The sequence below is a fragment of the Prionailurus viverrinus genome, chromosome D1, assembly GCF_022837055.1.
Source record: "Prionailurus viverrinus isolate Anna chromosome D1, UM_Priviv_1.0, whole genome shotgun sequence".
Classification (NCBI taxonomy): Eukaryota; Metazoa; Chordata; class Mammalia; order Carnivora; family Felidae; genus Prionailurus; species Prionailurus viverrinus.
Genome location: NC_062570.1, coordinates 68902458 through 68915734, shown reverse-complemented (window position 1 = coordinate 68915734; position 13277 = coordinate 68902458). Strand labels below are relative to the sequence as shown.

At 50.7% G+C, this 13277-nt stretch overlaps 1 protein-coding gene across 4 annotated transcripts in view; it reads right to left on the bottom strand.

Moving 5' to 3' along the window:
• Nucleotides 1-13277, bottom strand: part of MICAL2 (microtubule associated monooxygenase, calponin and LIM domain containing 2) — a 222237-nt gene that overhangs the window by 56917 nt on the left and 152043 nt on the right. For 3 of the 4 annotated variants that reach the window (XM_047823887.1, XM_047823888.1, XM_047823889.1), the window contains 3 exons: nucleotides 11077-11278; nucleotides 6975-7156; nucleotides 1082-1156 (listed from right to left, as the gene is read on the bottom strand). In XM_047823887.1, coding sequence (XP_047679843.1) covers nucleotides 1082-1156; nucleotides 6975-7156; nucleotides 11077-11278 — 459 coding nt within the window. The remainder of the gene's footprint in view (nucleotides 1-1081; nucleotides 1157-6974; nucleotides 7157-11076; nucleotides 11279-13277) is intronic. The other variant, XM_047823892.1, reaches the window with a different exon arrangement.

Sequence of the window (13277 nt, the reverse complement as noted above, 5' to 3'; positions counted from 1 at the left end):
CTTCAGTAAACATTCCCTATTCTCGTGGCCCTCACTGCCTGGGACTGCAAGATGATTCAAGAGCCATTTCAGGGTGCCCCCAGGTGAAATGGCCTGCAGGTGTGCAGCTGTGGTCCAGCTCCAGAGGCACCCATTATCCCAGCCTGACCCAAGGAAGGGGGGGGGGGGCTCGAGTCTGAGGGCTGCTGGGAGAATGACTCATGGGCCAGGAGTCAGGACTGACTCACAAGGAAGGAGCCAACTAACTAGTGCTCTGTTCCAACTTCAACAATGGTTCTTTTTAGAAACCCCTGTCTAACCCAAGGCTTTCCTGGGTCTACCTCTTCCAGAGCAAGGCCCAGGAGGGAGTGTGGGAGCAGGGGGAGGCCAAAGGTGGACTTGGAAATGGACTGAGAGTCCCTGTCCCTCTCTCAGGACCGGGGAGGGAATGCATGCCTGCTCCTTAAGGGCTGCAGAGCAGCACAGAGAGTGTGGCCAGCCCCAGGATGCTGTGCAACCGTGCGTGTGGTTAGTGCGCCCCCTAGTGGGAGTCTAATGCATCCGCGGCAGCCCTTGGCCCTCACCCAGCGTTCTCTGGGACCCTGGGGTCAAAGCGTGCTCAGATGAAGCAGCAGGTGTGTGTGCCTGGGTGGGTGGGTATGCGAGTGGGTGTGGGTGTGGCTTCCTTCACTGCTTTGCCCATGACTGCATGAGATCATTCGGCTGATGCCCCCAGTCGAACTCCAGTGCCTGGAATGAAAACACATAGAGGCTCTGAGCCTCAGTTTCCCCACCTGTGTTTCAAAAATCTTGGAGCCAGTGGTTGCTAAGACCCCTTCCAGGTGCAACCGTAGAGCTGTAAGGCTCCATGATTCCAGACTGAGGAGCTGAAGAGGCAGGGAAGGTCCCAAATCCTTGGAAAATGCTTCCCCGAGTCAGCAGTGGAAACAAAGCCAAACTACTATTTCTTTCCTTGCTGCTCGCATCCAGGAGCCCAGGTCAGAGAGGACACGCATGGAATGAGAACAGCTGCCCCTGAGAACGAACCAGAGGACACTGCCCCTGTCCCTCCCCACCCACTCCCAGAGAGCTCATGACTCACTGGACTGGAATTTTCTTCTGCAGCTCTGGTATTTGTTGGGAGTTACAGACTGGAAGCTATTGGCCCGGAGCAGAGCTGTGGTGGAAAAAAGAAAGGGGCAGGGGAGATGGGGAGGGAGGGAGAGTCTGTTAAACTCGCAGAATAACCACAGGGTTTTTCTCTTGTGGCACATTTTGTAGACCAATAATTATAACCTACCTTTCTCAGACCACATCTCCCTGTCCCTACGATGCACACCTCCAGCTTTTCATTCAGTCATTCATCGAATATGTATTGAGACCCTGCTATGCGACAGGTACTGCCATCATTCAGAAAATGCCTCAGATTATGAGCCATCATTCTAAGTCACCCATAATTAACATACGTGTGTACCTGTTTGTGTGCACATGTGCATGCCCACGTACATACATGCATTTGCACACACGCTTGCTTGTTAACAGAGCAGTTCTTCAAAGCTGGAGTCTCACATCAATGTCCCATTTATGTAGTAGAGAAACCGGAGTTGTGCTCATTGAAGCCTGCCTGGAAGCTGCGGAGTGTTCTACCTCCTCTCCCCCTTCCCTTCCAGAGCCTTCCAGACCCTTTGGGAACCAGGATTCTGTGGACTGTGTACTCAAGACCCTCCACCCAGCTGGGTCTTGAGAATTAGCTGAGCAATACGAACATCCCAAGACATCCCATGGTCTTGGCCATTTAGGGTGTGAGAAATGCAGATGTACCCCCTTCCTACACTGGGCCCTCAGATTTGGCCTCAGGCTCCGGGTCCCTGTGGTGGGACCTTCATACTGGAGATGTAGAATGGGGTGCCACACGTACACCCGAATGCACACCCTGGTGGGACTGGGTGGCACGGAAGGAAAGGACGCTCCGAGAGTGATGTACGTGTGGGAGAATGGCGTAGGGAAGGTTTGGAGCCAACGCCCAGCTCTCTGTCTCCCTCCGCCCTGCCCCCATCTTGGGAGAAAGGCCTAAGTCCCACGTCCTGCCAGGGCTCAGAGCTGGGCGTCAGTGCTCGCCAGCCGGGCTGTGAGGTGCAGGCGGCAGCCACTTCCGGGGCTTCTTTTCCTGGGGACGAGATCCTCCAGCTCCTTAGACCCCTGGCTCCCCTCCTTCCCTGACTCCACCTGGAGACAATTTGAGCCCGTTCTCTCTGGTGGCTTCCCTGTGCCACAGGCCTGCTGTCATATCAAGCCCTGCCGTGTGGACAGGTGCAGCGTGCAGCCTCCGCATCTCACATCCTACAGATCTGGCCCGCTCCTCCCGCAGGCGCAGGTCGGGGTTGGCCAGGCCGGACAGTGCGCGTCAGGGGCGAGCAGGACTCCAGGGCAGCCGCGTCCCGCTGACCTGCGCTGTCCTTTCAATCACCGAGTGGCGAAATTTCTCAAGAAACGCAGAAGACTGTTTAAAGCTCTTGTTGCTTCTCCTCGGCTTTTCTCTTTGTGGAATGAAACTTACTAGAAGTAGCTACAATTCACAAGCGATTTTTCCACCCCTGGTGTTCACAGGACATGCGTGCACACACTCCCAAAGGGTTTGGGAGGCTCTGGGAGGGAAGGGGGAGAAGAGGTAGAACTTTCTGCAGCTTCCAGGCTTCGGTGAGAGCAGCTCTGGTTTCTCTACCACATGCACACCTATTTTGCCACAGCAGGAACAGCAGGGCAGGTGGCAGTGATTTGATCCAGTCGTTTTGAGCAGCACAAAGCAAGCCTGGTTCCCTTCTTTTCAGCTTATATTTTATTTTTTATTTTTTTTTTAATGTTTTATTTTATTTTTGAGAGGGAGGGAGGGAGGGAGGGAGGGAGAGAGAGAGGCAGAGAGAGGGGGAGATAGTGAAGCAGGCTCTTCGCTGATAGCAGAGGCTGATTCGGGGCTCGAACTCACAAACATTGAGATCATGACCAGAGGCAGAGTCAGACGCTTAACCGACTGAGCCACCCAGGCGCCCCCAGTTTATATTTTATTTATATTTATTTTAAGGGAGCACTTTTGGAGATCTTAGTGCCTGAGTTGCTACAAAAGGAATAAAGGTAAGTATTTTGTCATATGGTGTGAATGATATCATTTTATTGTTACAAACGAGCAGTATCTTCCATAGGTCACTGGGCCTTCCTGTCGTCAAGTTATTGTCAGAAAAAAATGGATAAATACCAACTTTTCTAAGCCAGAATAATTTGGGGCAGTCTGCCGCCCCCCCCCCCCCCCGCCCCAGTTCCAATTAGCTCATGCCCAAAACCTAATACACTTGATTGATTCATTTAATTGTCTAGGTGTGCATTTTACAACACACTTATGCAGACAGGCTCTCTCGAGCTGCTCCTCTGTGATTCCCCAACGTGTAGGTCGTGGCCCTCCTGCATGGAAGCAGCTGGGGCACTTACACAAAATGCAGACACTTGGCTCTCCTCCACTGAATCTGAATCTCTTGATTCACTGAGATCCACTGAATCTGAATCTCTTGAAGGTGGTGACCTAGGTATCTGCCTTTCAAACAAGATTTTTAAGAACCATTGAACTAGGTGTCTTAGGGGAGCGTTACTGCACATTTTCCACTGAACCTCGATAACACAGGGCTTAAATTTTTTTTAATGTTTTATTATTTATTTTTGAGAGAGAGAGGCAGAGCATGAACAGGGAGGGGCAGAGAGAGAGACACACACACAGAATCTGAAGCAGGCTCCAGGCTCTGAGCTATCAGCACAGAGCCCAACGCGGCGCTCGAACTCACAAACCGCAACATCATGACCTGAGCTGAAGTCAGATACTTAACCGACTGAGCCACCCAGGCTTAAATTCTATATCAGGCCATCATCTTGGTCAGGCTCTATGCTGAAGAACTTTGAAGATACAATAGGTTCCTTGATGAGCCAAGGTAGTCCCAGAAGTCTTTCTCTAAATCGTGATAAAATATGTGTAACATAAAGTTACCACTTTAACCATTTTAAAGTCTACAGCTCAGGGGCCTTAGGGACATTCACAGTGTGTAACCATCATCACCATCCATTTCCAGAACTTTTTCTACATCCCAAACTGACACTCATTAAGCTGTCACTCCCCACACTCCTATCCACCCCACCCCCTTCAGTCATCACCATTCTGCTTTCTCTCTCTATGAATCCGGCTATTCTAGGGACCTCGTAGAAGTGGAATCATACAATGTTTGTCCTTTTGAGTCTGGCTGAGGTTCATCCATGTGGCAGCGTGTCAGAATTTCATTCCTTTTTAACACTGAAAAACATTCCATTATATGAATATCGCACACTTTGTTTATTCACCTGTTGTTGAATTTGGGGGCATTTCCCCCTTTGGCAATTGTAAATAACACCGGATGGGCATAGGTGTGCAAACCAGGAGTCTTCTTAAAGCAGTATCTCGGCTTTGTTTGGCATTCCCTCAGTTCAGCTCTGAGCCATTTATCCAAGGGAACATTGTGATTCATGAAGCTCCATTAACATGCACAACATAACAACCCTACATTATCTCGCAAAATAACAGACTCACCATAACTAGCAACACAAAACACCACACTTCGATGGTACCAGAGATCTTAACCTTACAATGTGGTCTGCCTAGCAACAATCAAAAACATGATGCATGGAGGCGAAATCAATAAAAGATTGCCTGGACGTCATGCCGTCTATCCACTTCTCTGTCTACTCTGTATTTCATTCTGGAATCAAACTAGACAGTCAGGAACAAAATGCGTTGGCCACACTGCCTTGTTGACTTGATGCAGCCCTGTCCCCTTGGAAGAAGTGTTCCTGCTGAGCCATGTTTTGTCACCATGCCCTCACCTGTCAGTCAGGCTGTTGCAGGAGACAGCCTCGCTCAAGACAGGGACTCCTGAATCCCTCGATGCCATCTGTTTAACATGAGCTGGGGGCGCCTGGGTGGCGCAGTCGGTTAAGCGTCCGACTTCAGCCAGGTCACGATCTCGCGGTCTGTGGGTTTGAGCCCCGCGTCGGGCTCTGGGCTGACGGCTCAGAGCCTGGAGCCTGTTTCCGATTCTGTGTCTCCCTCTCTCTCTGCCCCTCCCCCGTTCATGCTCTGTCTCTCTCTGTCCCAAAAATAAATAAACGTTGAAAAAAAAAAATAACATGAGCTGGACAATTTCTACAGAGTGAAGCACTAGGAAAAGTGGTACCAGATCTGAAACGTGCTACAAGCCAATACATTGTTTTGAATTATGAATATTATTATGAATAATAATTGTGTTTCCTTTCAAACTCTGGCTGCCAGAAAACTCAGAATCAAATTCATGATCCCACTAGAGCAACCGTTTAGGACTACAGCCTGCCTCGCTGGAGTCTCTAACTCCTAAACTGGTTTTGTTAACCTTGACCTTGGGGATTTATCTTTTATAGAGAGTGACATGTAATTTTGTATTATGTCTTTTTTATAACTTGCCTAAAATCCCCTGGCAACTGAGGAGAGAGGAGAAAATGGAGGGAGGGGATGAAAGGCAGGCAGGCTTCATGTCTATAAAGGAGGAGGCCCAGGGAGGCCCAGGGAGAGGAGACAGAGGCCACACATAACCAGACAGAGGCAGTCTGCACTCAGCTGGGCACAGCACAGCTAGCACTCTGTCCCCTGCATATGCTTTGCCTTTTGGACGGCACCACAGTGGTTTTTAACAAATATGTCCTGATGACAATTTGTCTTATTTTATTTAAAAAAAAACTTTTAAGTTTTTTTTAAATGTTTATTTGGGGGGGGGGGGGAGAGAGAGACCGAGCATAAGTGGGGGAGGGGCAGAGAGAGAGAAGGAGACACAGAATCTGAAGCAGGCTCCAGGTTCTGAGCTGTCAGCCCAGAGTTGGATGCAGGGCTTGAACTCACAAACTGCGAGATCACGACCTGAGCTGAAGTTGGACACTTAACCCACTGAGCCACCCAGGCGCCCCAATGTGCCCTTTTTTAAAAAGGCTCACAGGGGAGGGTAAATTCAGAACTTCCAGGAGGCCAGCCGCCGCTCAGGTTTTCCTGTGAAACCAAGCCTTGGGAGATTGTTTCTCGGTTCAGGCGGAAGTTCTGCTTTCGGCCACCAGAGGGGTGTGCAGGACAAGCTGAGTACCCGCTCCCCCAGGGCAGTGAAGCTGTTGGTGCCTCAGGTGGGAAGTTTCTGTGAACCTGCTTCTTCCCAGCCCCGAGGTCACAAGTTACTGTTGACTGAATCAAAACATTCAATTCAAGGCCACCTTTATTAACACAAGCTGGGCTGCTAAAGGCAATGACTTTTTAGGGTGCGGAGGGCCACACCGATTACCAGCCGTGAGGCCTAGGGAAAACACAGTGTGTTTGCTTACAGGTAAAATGGTGGGCTTACCGACCCCAGCGGGGTCGTCCTGAGGATGCCATGGGGCCATGTTTGGGAAAACTAAACAGGTACTTAGTGAGAGTGTGTTTATTCCTGCGCAGGTCAAGTTTTAGTGCATGCCACGTGTCCCAAGTACGGCTGATGGCCCTGTGCTGTCCCCAGGGGACCCCAGGGAAGCTGTGCCACCCAGATGGCTGTGGTCCATGCACTGAGCCACATCTTTCTCTAGTGGAGCTATGGAATGCCCTAAAGAGATATCAAAGAGGAGACTGCTCCAGGCGAGAGGGTACCGGGGCCCCCCTTATCTCTGCCAGCCCGGGACACACCACAGCCAGTCAGGCCCCTCTGCCATACACCCCACTTGAGATTCCAAAGCTTCTTATGGAGCAAGAGGCTGGGCCTGGGTCCAGTCCCCTCACCCCCACATATACCCTGGCCTCACTGCCTCTGAGCCTGAGGGCTGGGCCTACTGGCCCCTCATTCTCCGTGAGGAAACAGTGGCCGGAGGGGTCTCCACTCCCTCCCTGTGCCCCAGGATCAAGCAAGTCTGGCTCCCACCCAGGCGGGCTGTCTGCTCACCTTGCACAGCTTGGGGTTCCTCAGGGCAGTGTGGAGAGACTTCTCTGGTCGGGGCCTCCCTCAGGGAGCTGTGCCTGGTGAGGGGCTGCGGTAGGGGTGGGGGCTCTGGCCGCCGGGGCCTTTCCTCACGGGGCTCTGCACTGGAGGCCTCACTGCCACTGCAGTCTGGCTCTGCCTCAGAGCTGGAGGAACAAGGGGACACAGACACAGTGGGTAAGCGGAGGGCCTAATAGTTCACCCCCCAGGCCCAAAGCGTGTCCTGCCCATCAGTGCAGCCAACAGACCACGGGGCTCTGGGGGAAGACAGTGGTGTAGTTACCTCAGGCATGGTTATCGCCCCCCCTCCCACCTTCATATGAAGTCCTAACCCCTCATGCCTCAGAATGTGACTGCATGTAGATATAGGGTCTATAAAGAGGCAATTGAGTTCAAATGAGGTCATTAGGGTGGACCCTCATCCACTATGACTGATGTCCTTCAAGAAGAGATTTGGACACAGACAGGCATAGATGGGAAACACCATGTGCACATGAAGCCAGCCGTCCTCAAACTGAGGAGAGGGCCCTGGAACAGACCATTCCCCCTCACGGCTCTCGGAAGGAACCAACAAGCCTGCCAACGCGTTGATCTTGGACCTCCGGCGTCCAGAACTACGAGAGAGTACATCTCTGTTGTTTAAGCCGCCCTGGCTGTGGTACTTTCTGGGGCCCTAGCCAACAAATATAAGCACGGACCCAAGCAGGACGAAGCCCAGCAAATATATGCCGATGTGCTTGCACGAAGGTGGGTCTTCCTACATTCAGGATCCTTGAGCAGGATTCCTTGGCTCTCTGGGGTAAGATGAGCTTATCATTTAGGACCTGGGCCTAAACCTTCAGGCATTTCAATGCTGCTTGTGTCCCGTGGGAATTGATGGGGGAAAGAGAGGACTAGTGGGTTGGAGGGAGAGTATTTTTCTGGGTCTTGAATGACTGGCAGGAATTCAAGAGGCAGAAAAGTAGAAGCAGTGTATCCTTAGGCAGCAGGGATAGCAAAAACACAGTCCTTCCCCCCCACCCCTGCCCCCTCCCGGGGCTTGGGGGAGGCGCAAACCTGTAGGGCTGTGAATTTAATGACCACTTGTATTTATTCTCTATGTATATAAGTCCAGCCTGTGTGTCCATTGGGGCACTGCTCCTTCTCCATCTGTGTACCCTGGTGGACTCTCCATCCATCCTGGTGCCCAAGCATGCTGGTCGTGGCAGCTCAGTGCTCTTCACTGATTAGTCCCAGAGGTGCAATGCAAAGTGAACTATACCCATTGGAGGTCTACCTTGAGATCTTGGTACATGGGCATGGACTGATGGATGTGGGCTGAGGCCCTCAGCAGCTGAGAGTTCCACATGTGGATACAGCCTCTCTGGGGATGGTTGTAAATCTGCTGTAAGAGGGGCAGCAGTGGAGAGTGGTTGTTTGAGTTTCTGGTTCCAACCTTGCCTGGAGAGAGAACTACCTTTGGACTTCCCAGTTAAAGGAACCGAAGTATTTGCTTTGTTAATTAGGCTGGGTTGAGTTGGGTTTCTGCCTCTTACGATGGACATGGTCCAGTCTAATTGAGGCCCAGAAGGCTGTGAGAACTGGGGCAGGACCTTCCTTCTCACCTCAGTGATCACCAAGGGCACTCCAAGGCAGTGGCTCTCATGCAGACATGTGTCACAATCACCTGTGGGTCTTATTAAAATGTATCTTCCTAGGCCCCCTTTCAAGACTCAGAAGACACCAGACCTCATGAATAGTTATCTACACTGCAGTATCCATTTTCTCTCCTCACATCCCTCCCACATCTACTCCAATCAGGTTTCTGATCCTCTTGTTGGAAAATCCAGAGGTCAATTCTCCATTCTCATCCGAAACAGTGAGCCACCCCCTCCTTCTCGAAACTTCTTTCTCCTCTCAGCTTCCACAACGCAGCCTCTGTTAGTTTCTCTCCTTCCTGTGGGTTTTTCCAGCCCCTTCTCTGCTTGCCCAGTGATTGTTCAAATGTCCTGGGGCTCTCCTCCAGGCTCAGCTCTTCTTTATCTGTGAGAAGATATTCTTACTCCACAGGTAACTCATCGGCATCCTTGGTTTCATAGGCTCCATATGCCACTGGCCCCGAAATCATGGTCTTCAGCACTGCCTCCTTGACATCTGCATGAAGACTTCTGATAGACATCTCAACCCCCCCCACTCCCCGACCAGGTCCAAAACAGAACTCTTTTCTCCACAAACCTGCATCTTCCCTGATATCTTCTCCTCCTCAAGGCGACTCTAGAAACAATGGCACCTTTCATCCAGTCCCTCAGATCAAAGTCTGGGAGCCATCCTTCAACTCTCTCTTACCTTCACATTCAGTCCATCAGCATATCTTCTCCTCTGCTCCTGACTGTGGCCCAAGTTTCTCATCTCTTACTGGAGCCACAGGCTCCCACCTGGCCTCCCTACATCTGCTCCTACCTATCTCTGCTCCATGCATTTTCCATACCAAGGCCTGCTGGTCTTTGGATATTGGAAATAAGATGTCTCTTTCTGACTTAAGAGTTACCTAATGGCTTTCAATTAGACCTAGAATAAAATTTGAACTCCGTGCCCTGTCTTACTAAACCTTACTCCTGCCTTACTTTCGGGTATCGTACTCTCCTTCCCCTCATTGTATGCCAGCCACATCAGAAGACACTGGGCCACACTCACCCAGAGGCCTATCTACTAGCGTCCCACTGCTTGGATGCCACTTCTCTCAATCTTCACATGGTGGTCCCTTCTTGTCAACAATTCTCAGCTTGAATGTCACCTCCTCATGGAGGCTGTGGTAGATTATTGGCAAAAAACAGTTGCAATCATCCCCCTCCTGGATCCACACCTTTTTTCAATGGACCTTTGTAGCTCCTCCCATAATGGTGGAGCCAATTTCCCTACCCCTTGAATCCTGGCTGGCCTTGTGACTTGCTGTGGCCATTCTAATGTGATAGGGGTAGCCAAGACCTCAAGAGACTTTGCACATTCTGCTTTCTCATGGGACAATGTGAATAAGCTTGGACTGCCTGTTGGAGGAGGAAAGACCCATAGCCAACAGCCCCCTGGAACCCCAGCTGACAGTTAGCCATGCTCCAGAAGCAAGTGGGACTCTGCTGGCCCAAATTCACAAGGGAGCTCAATGAGACCAGAAGAACTGCAGGGCTGAGCCTGCTAGCCCACAAAATCCTAAGTGTAATAAACAGTGGTTGTTTGACGCCCCAACCTTTGGAGTGTTTCGTTACTCAGCATGATTGTGAGAATAGATAACTGATAGAAGAGACCTTTTCTGGCCACCTATTCTAAAGTAGCTGACAAGTCACTTTCTATCATACACTCTTATTTTATCCTTCTAGCAGGAACATATGAGATATTTTTCCTGTTAACTATTTGCTTGTTTGCTGGCTGTCTACCCAATTTGAAAGAAAGCCCTGTGAGAGCAAGGCCTTTGTCTTATGTTGGTGACTGCTATGCCCTCAGAGTCTAGAACATAATGAACAATCAGTACATATTGCTGGTTGACCTCCTGAATGAATTCAGCATCCCGGGGAGGCCTGGAGTCTGCACTCCTAACGACCACTCTGCGTGGTTCTGGTATTGGTGGGAAGGATGGCATTCTGAGAAATACGCCTCTAGGGCAGCAGAGATTCACTTCTCATGCCTCTTCCAGTCCCCAGCCTAGCCTCCCCATCACCATGCATTGCCATCTTACATTTTACTGTGACAGTGACACCCGCTCGGCACACCGTGATGCAGCCATCATGACAATTGCCTTTTGGAGAGAAGACAGTGGGGCCAGAGCCTGTCCCTTCTCTGAGAAAATAGCAACTGCTAACACTTAACAGTGTTTATGATGTGCCAGGCATTGTTCCATACACTTTCCATATATTAATTGTTAGATTCTTACAACTGTCCATGAGACAGGTGTTATAATTGTCCCCATTTTAGGGATGAGTACACAGAGGTATAGAAAGGCCACACTGCCAGTGAATGGAGAGAAGGCCAGCCTCTAAATGCTGTCCTCCTTGTCCAGTCCCTCTTCCGTCCCCAGCCTGCAGCAGCCTGAGCATACCTGCTGTCATCACTGTTGACCAGCACACACACAGCCATCATGTCTTGTCCAACTACGTCCTCCCCAGGGCTGATCCTCACTGAGGTCCACTCAGAAGGCAGGAGAGAGATGGCTCCACCTTCCACATCACTGGGCTCTGGCTCCAGAACACTCTTGGGCTTCTTGGGGGAGGTTGGCTCATCTGCTGGGAGGAGAAGAGGGTCTAGAGAGATGGCGTGAATAAACAGGACCTGCAGGGTACCTGCTCCCCCGTCCAGAAGCTTGGGAACCCTGCTGGGGGCAGGGGGTAGGCAGGGCAGCAGGACTTACGTCTACTTGGACACTCCAAGACTGACCTTCTTGTCCTCTGTACCATCGTGGGATTCCCACCACTTAGCCCAGCAGGTGCCCCGGCATTTAGAGCACACCTTTGTGTATAGGGCATGAATGCACATATCTATCTCGCTTAATCCCACAGGAGGGTCCTGAAATGTTTGAAGGGCCCACCTCAGGCCCACCAGCTTCTGGACTGCTATTGTCAAAATCACAGTGTCCAACATGCTGCTGATCCCAGTGGCAACTTCTTAATTCTTGTCTTGACATATCAGCAGCATTTGACGCAGCAAATCATTCCCTCCTTCTAGAAGCAGCTCTCCTCTCAGCTTTCAGGATAGCACAGCCTCGTTCCCTTCCCCTCACTGGCTGTCTCCTTCTCTCCTTGTTTCTGTGCTAGTTCCACCTTTTCCCCCTGACCTGGGGGATACTGGAAGGCTCCAGGGCTGTTTTTGAATCTCTTCTTTTACCTACACTCATGCCAGTGATAATCTCATCTGGTCTCCTGGGTTCAAATAACCCCAGATAACAATGACTCATACCTCCATTTATATTTCCAGCCTAGTCATTTCCCCTGAATCTAGACTTATATATCCCACTGCTTACTTGGCACCTCTACGTGGATGTCTAGCAGACACATCAAGCTCATGTCCAAGTGGAGCTCTTCATCCCCACTGCTCCCCAGTCCTGCTTTCCCCCACAGCCCTCCCCATCTCGGTAGATGGCAACCTTGGCCTTCCAGCTGCTCAAGTCAAATGTTTTCGTGGCATCCTTGACGTCTCTTGTTCTTTCATTCTTCACTCAAGCTATCAGTGAATCCGGTTGGCTCTACCTTCAAAATATGTCAGGAATCCAGTCATCCATCACCACCTCCTCTGCTACCACCCTGGCCCTAGCCACCATTATCTCTTGCCTGGATTATAGAAACAGCCTCTGCAGGTCTCCCCACTTTCCCTCTCACCATGCACCCCCTTCAGTTTTCTTAAAACAGCCACCCAACTCACTGTTAAATATAAGATCATGCTCCCCTGTTCAATACCCTCCAGTGGACCCTGTGACCTCACCTCCCACTATTGCCCCACTGTCTCTGCTCTGACCATGTCCCCCCATCTTGGCCCCTTGCACCGATCTTGCCTCTTCCCAGGAGATGCTGTCCCTGGACAGCTTCCTGCAAGGCTCACTCACTCACTGCTTCAAGTCTTTGGTCAGATGGCACCTTCTCCATGAGGCCTACCCTGTCATCCTATTTTGACTGCAAACATGCCCTGAGTGTTCTCCATTCCTCTTTATTTTTATTCGCAACACTTCTCACCTTCTAATGATCTCTACAACTTTCTCATTCATTTTGCTTTATTATCTCTCTCTCATGACTAGAATATAGGCAGTGATCTTTGTCTGTTTGGTTTCTTGCTAGAATTGTAGCTGGTAAGGAGTAGATGCTCGATGAATACCTGTCGAATGATCAGTGAACCAATGACCAAAACAGGCAGCCTGAGGCCCAGCTCCATCTTGGCCATGAACTAGCTGGGCAACCCCTTCTCTGGTCTCAGTGGGGCAGATGTGCTTTCTCCTTTCTAAGGCCGACACCGCACTTGCACTTGGCTTCCTCCCCGCCCACCCCCTCCAGCGGTCATTACCTTCTCTTCCCTGTGTCCCAGACTTCTGTCTCGATTCGACCTTTTCCATCAGTATTTGCATGTGCTGGAGCCTCTCCCATTTTAAGAAAACTATTTTTAACCCAATTCCCATGCCCGCCCCCCCTTGCCAACTCTTCTTCCTCTTCTCCCTTTCCAGCCAATCTTGGGAGAATTGGCTACACTCGCTTCTCCACTTGTTCACCTACTATCACCCAGCTTCTCAATCCCTGTAATCCTGCCCATGCCTCTGCC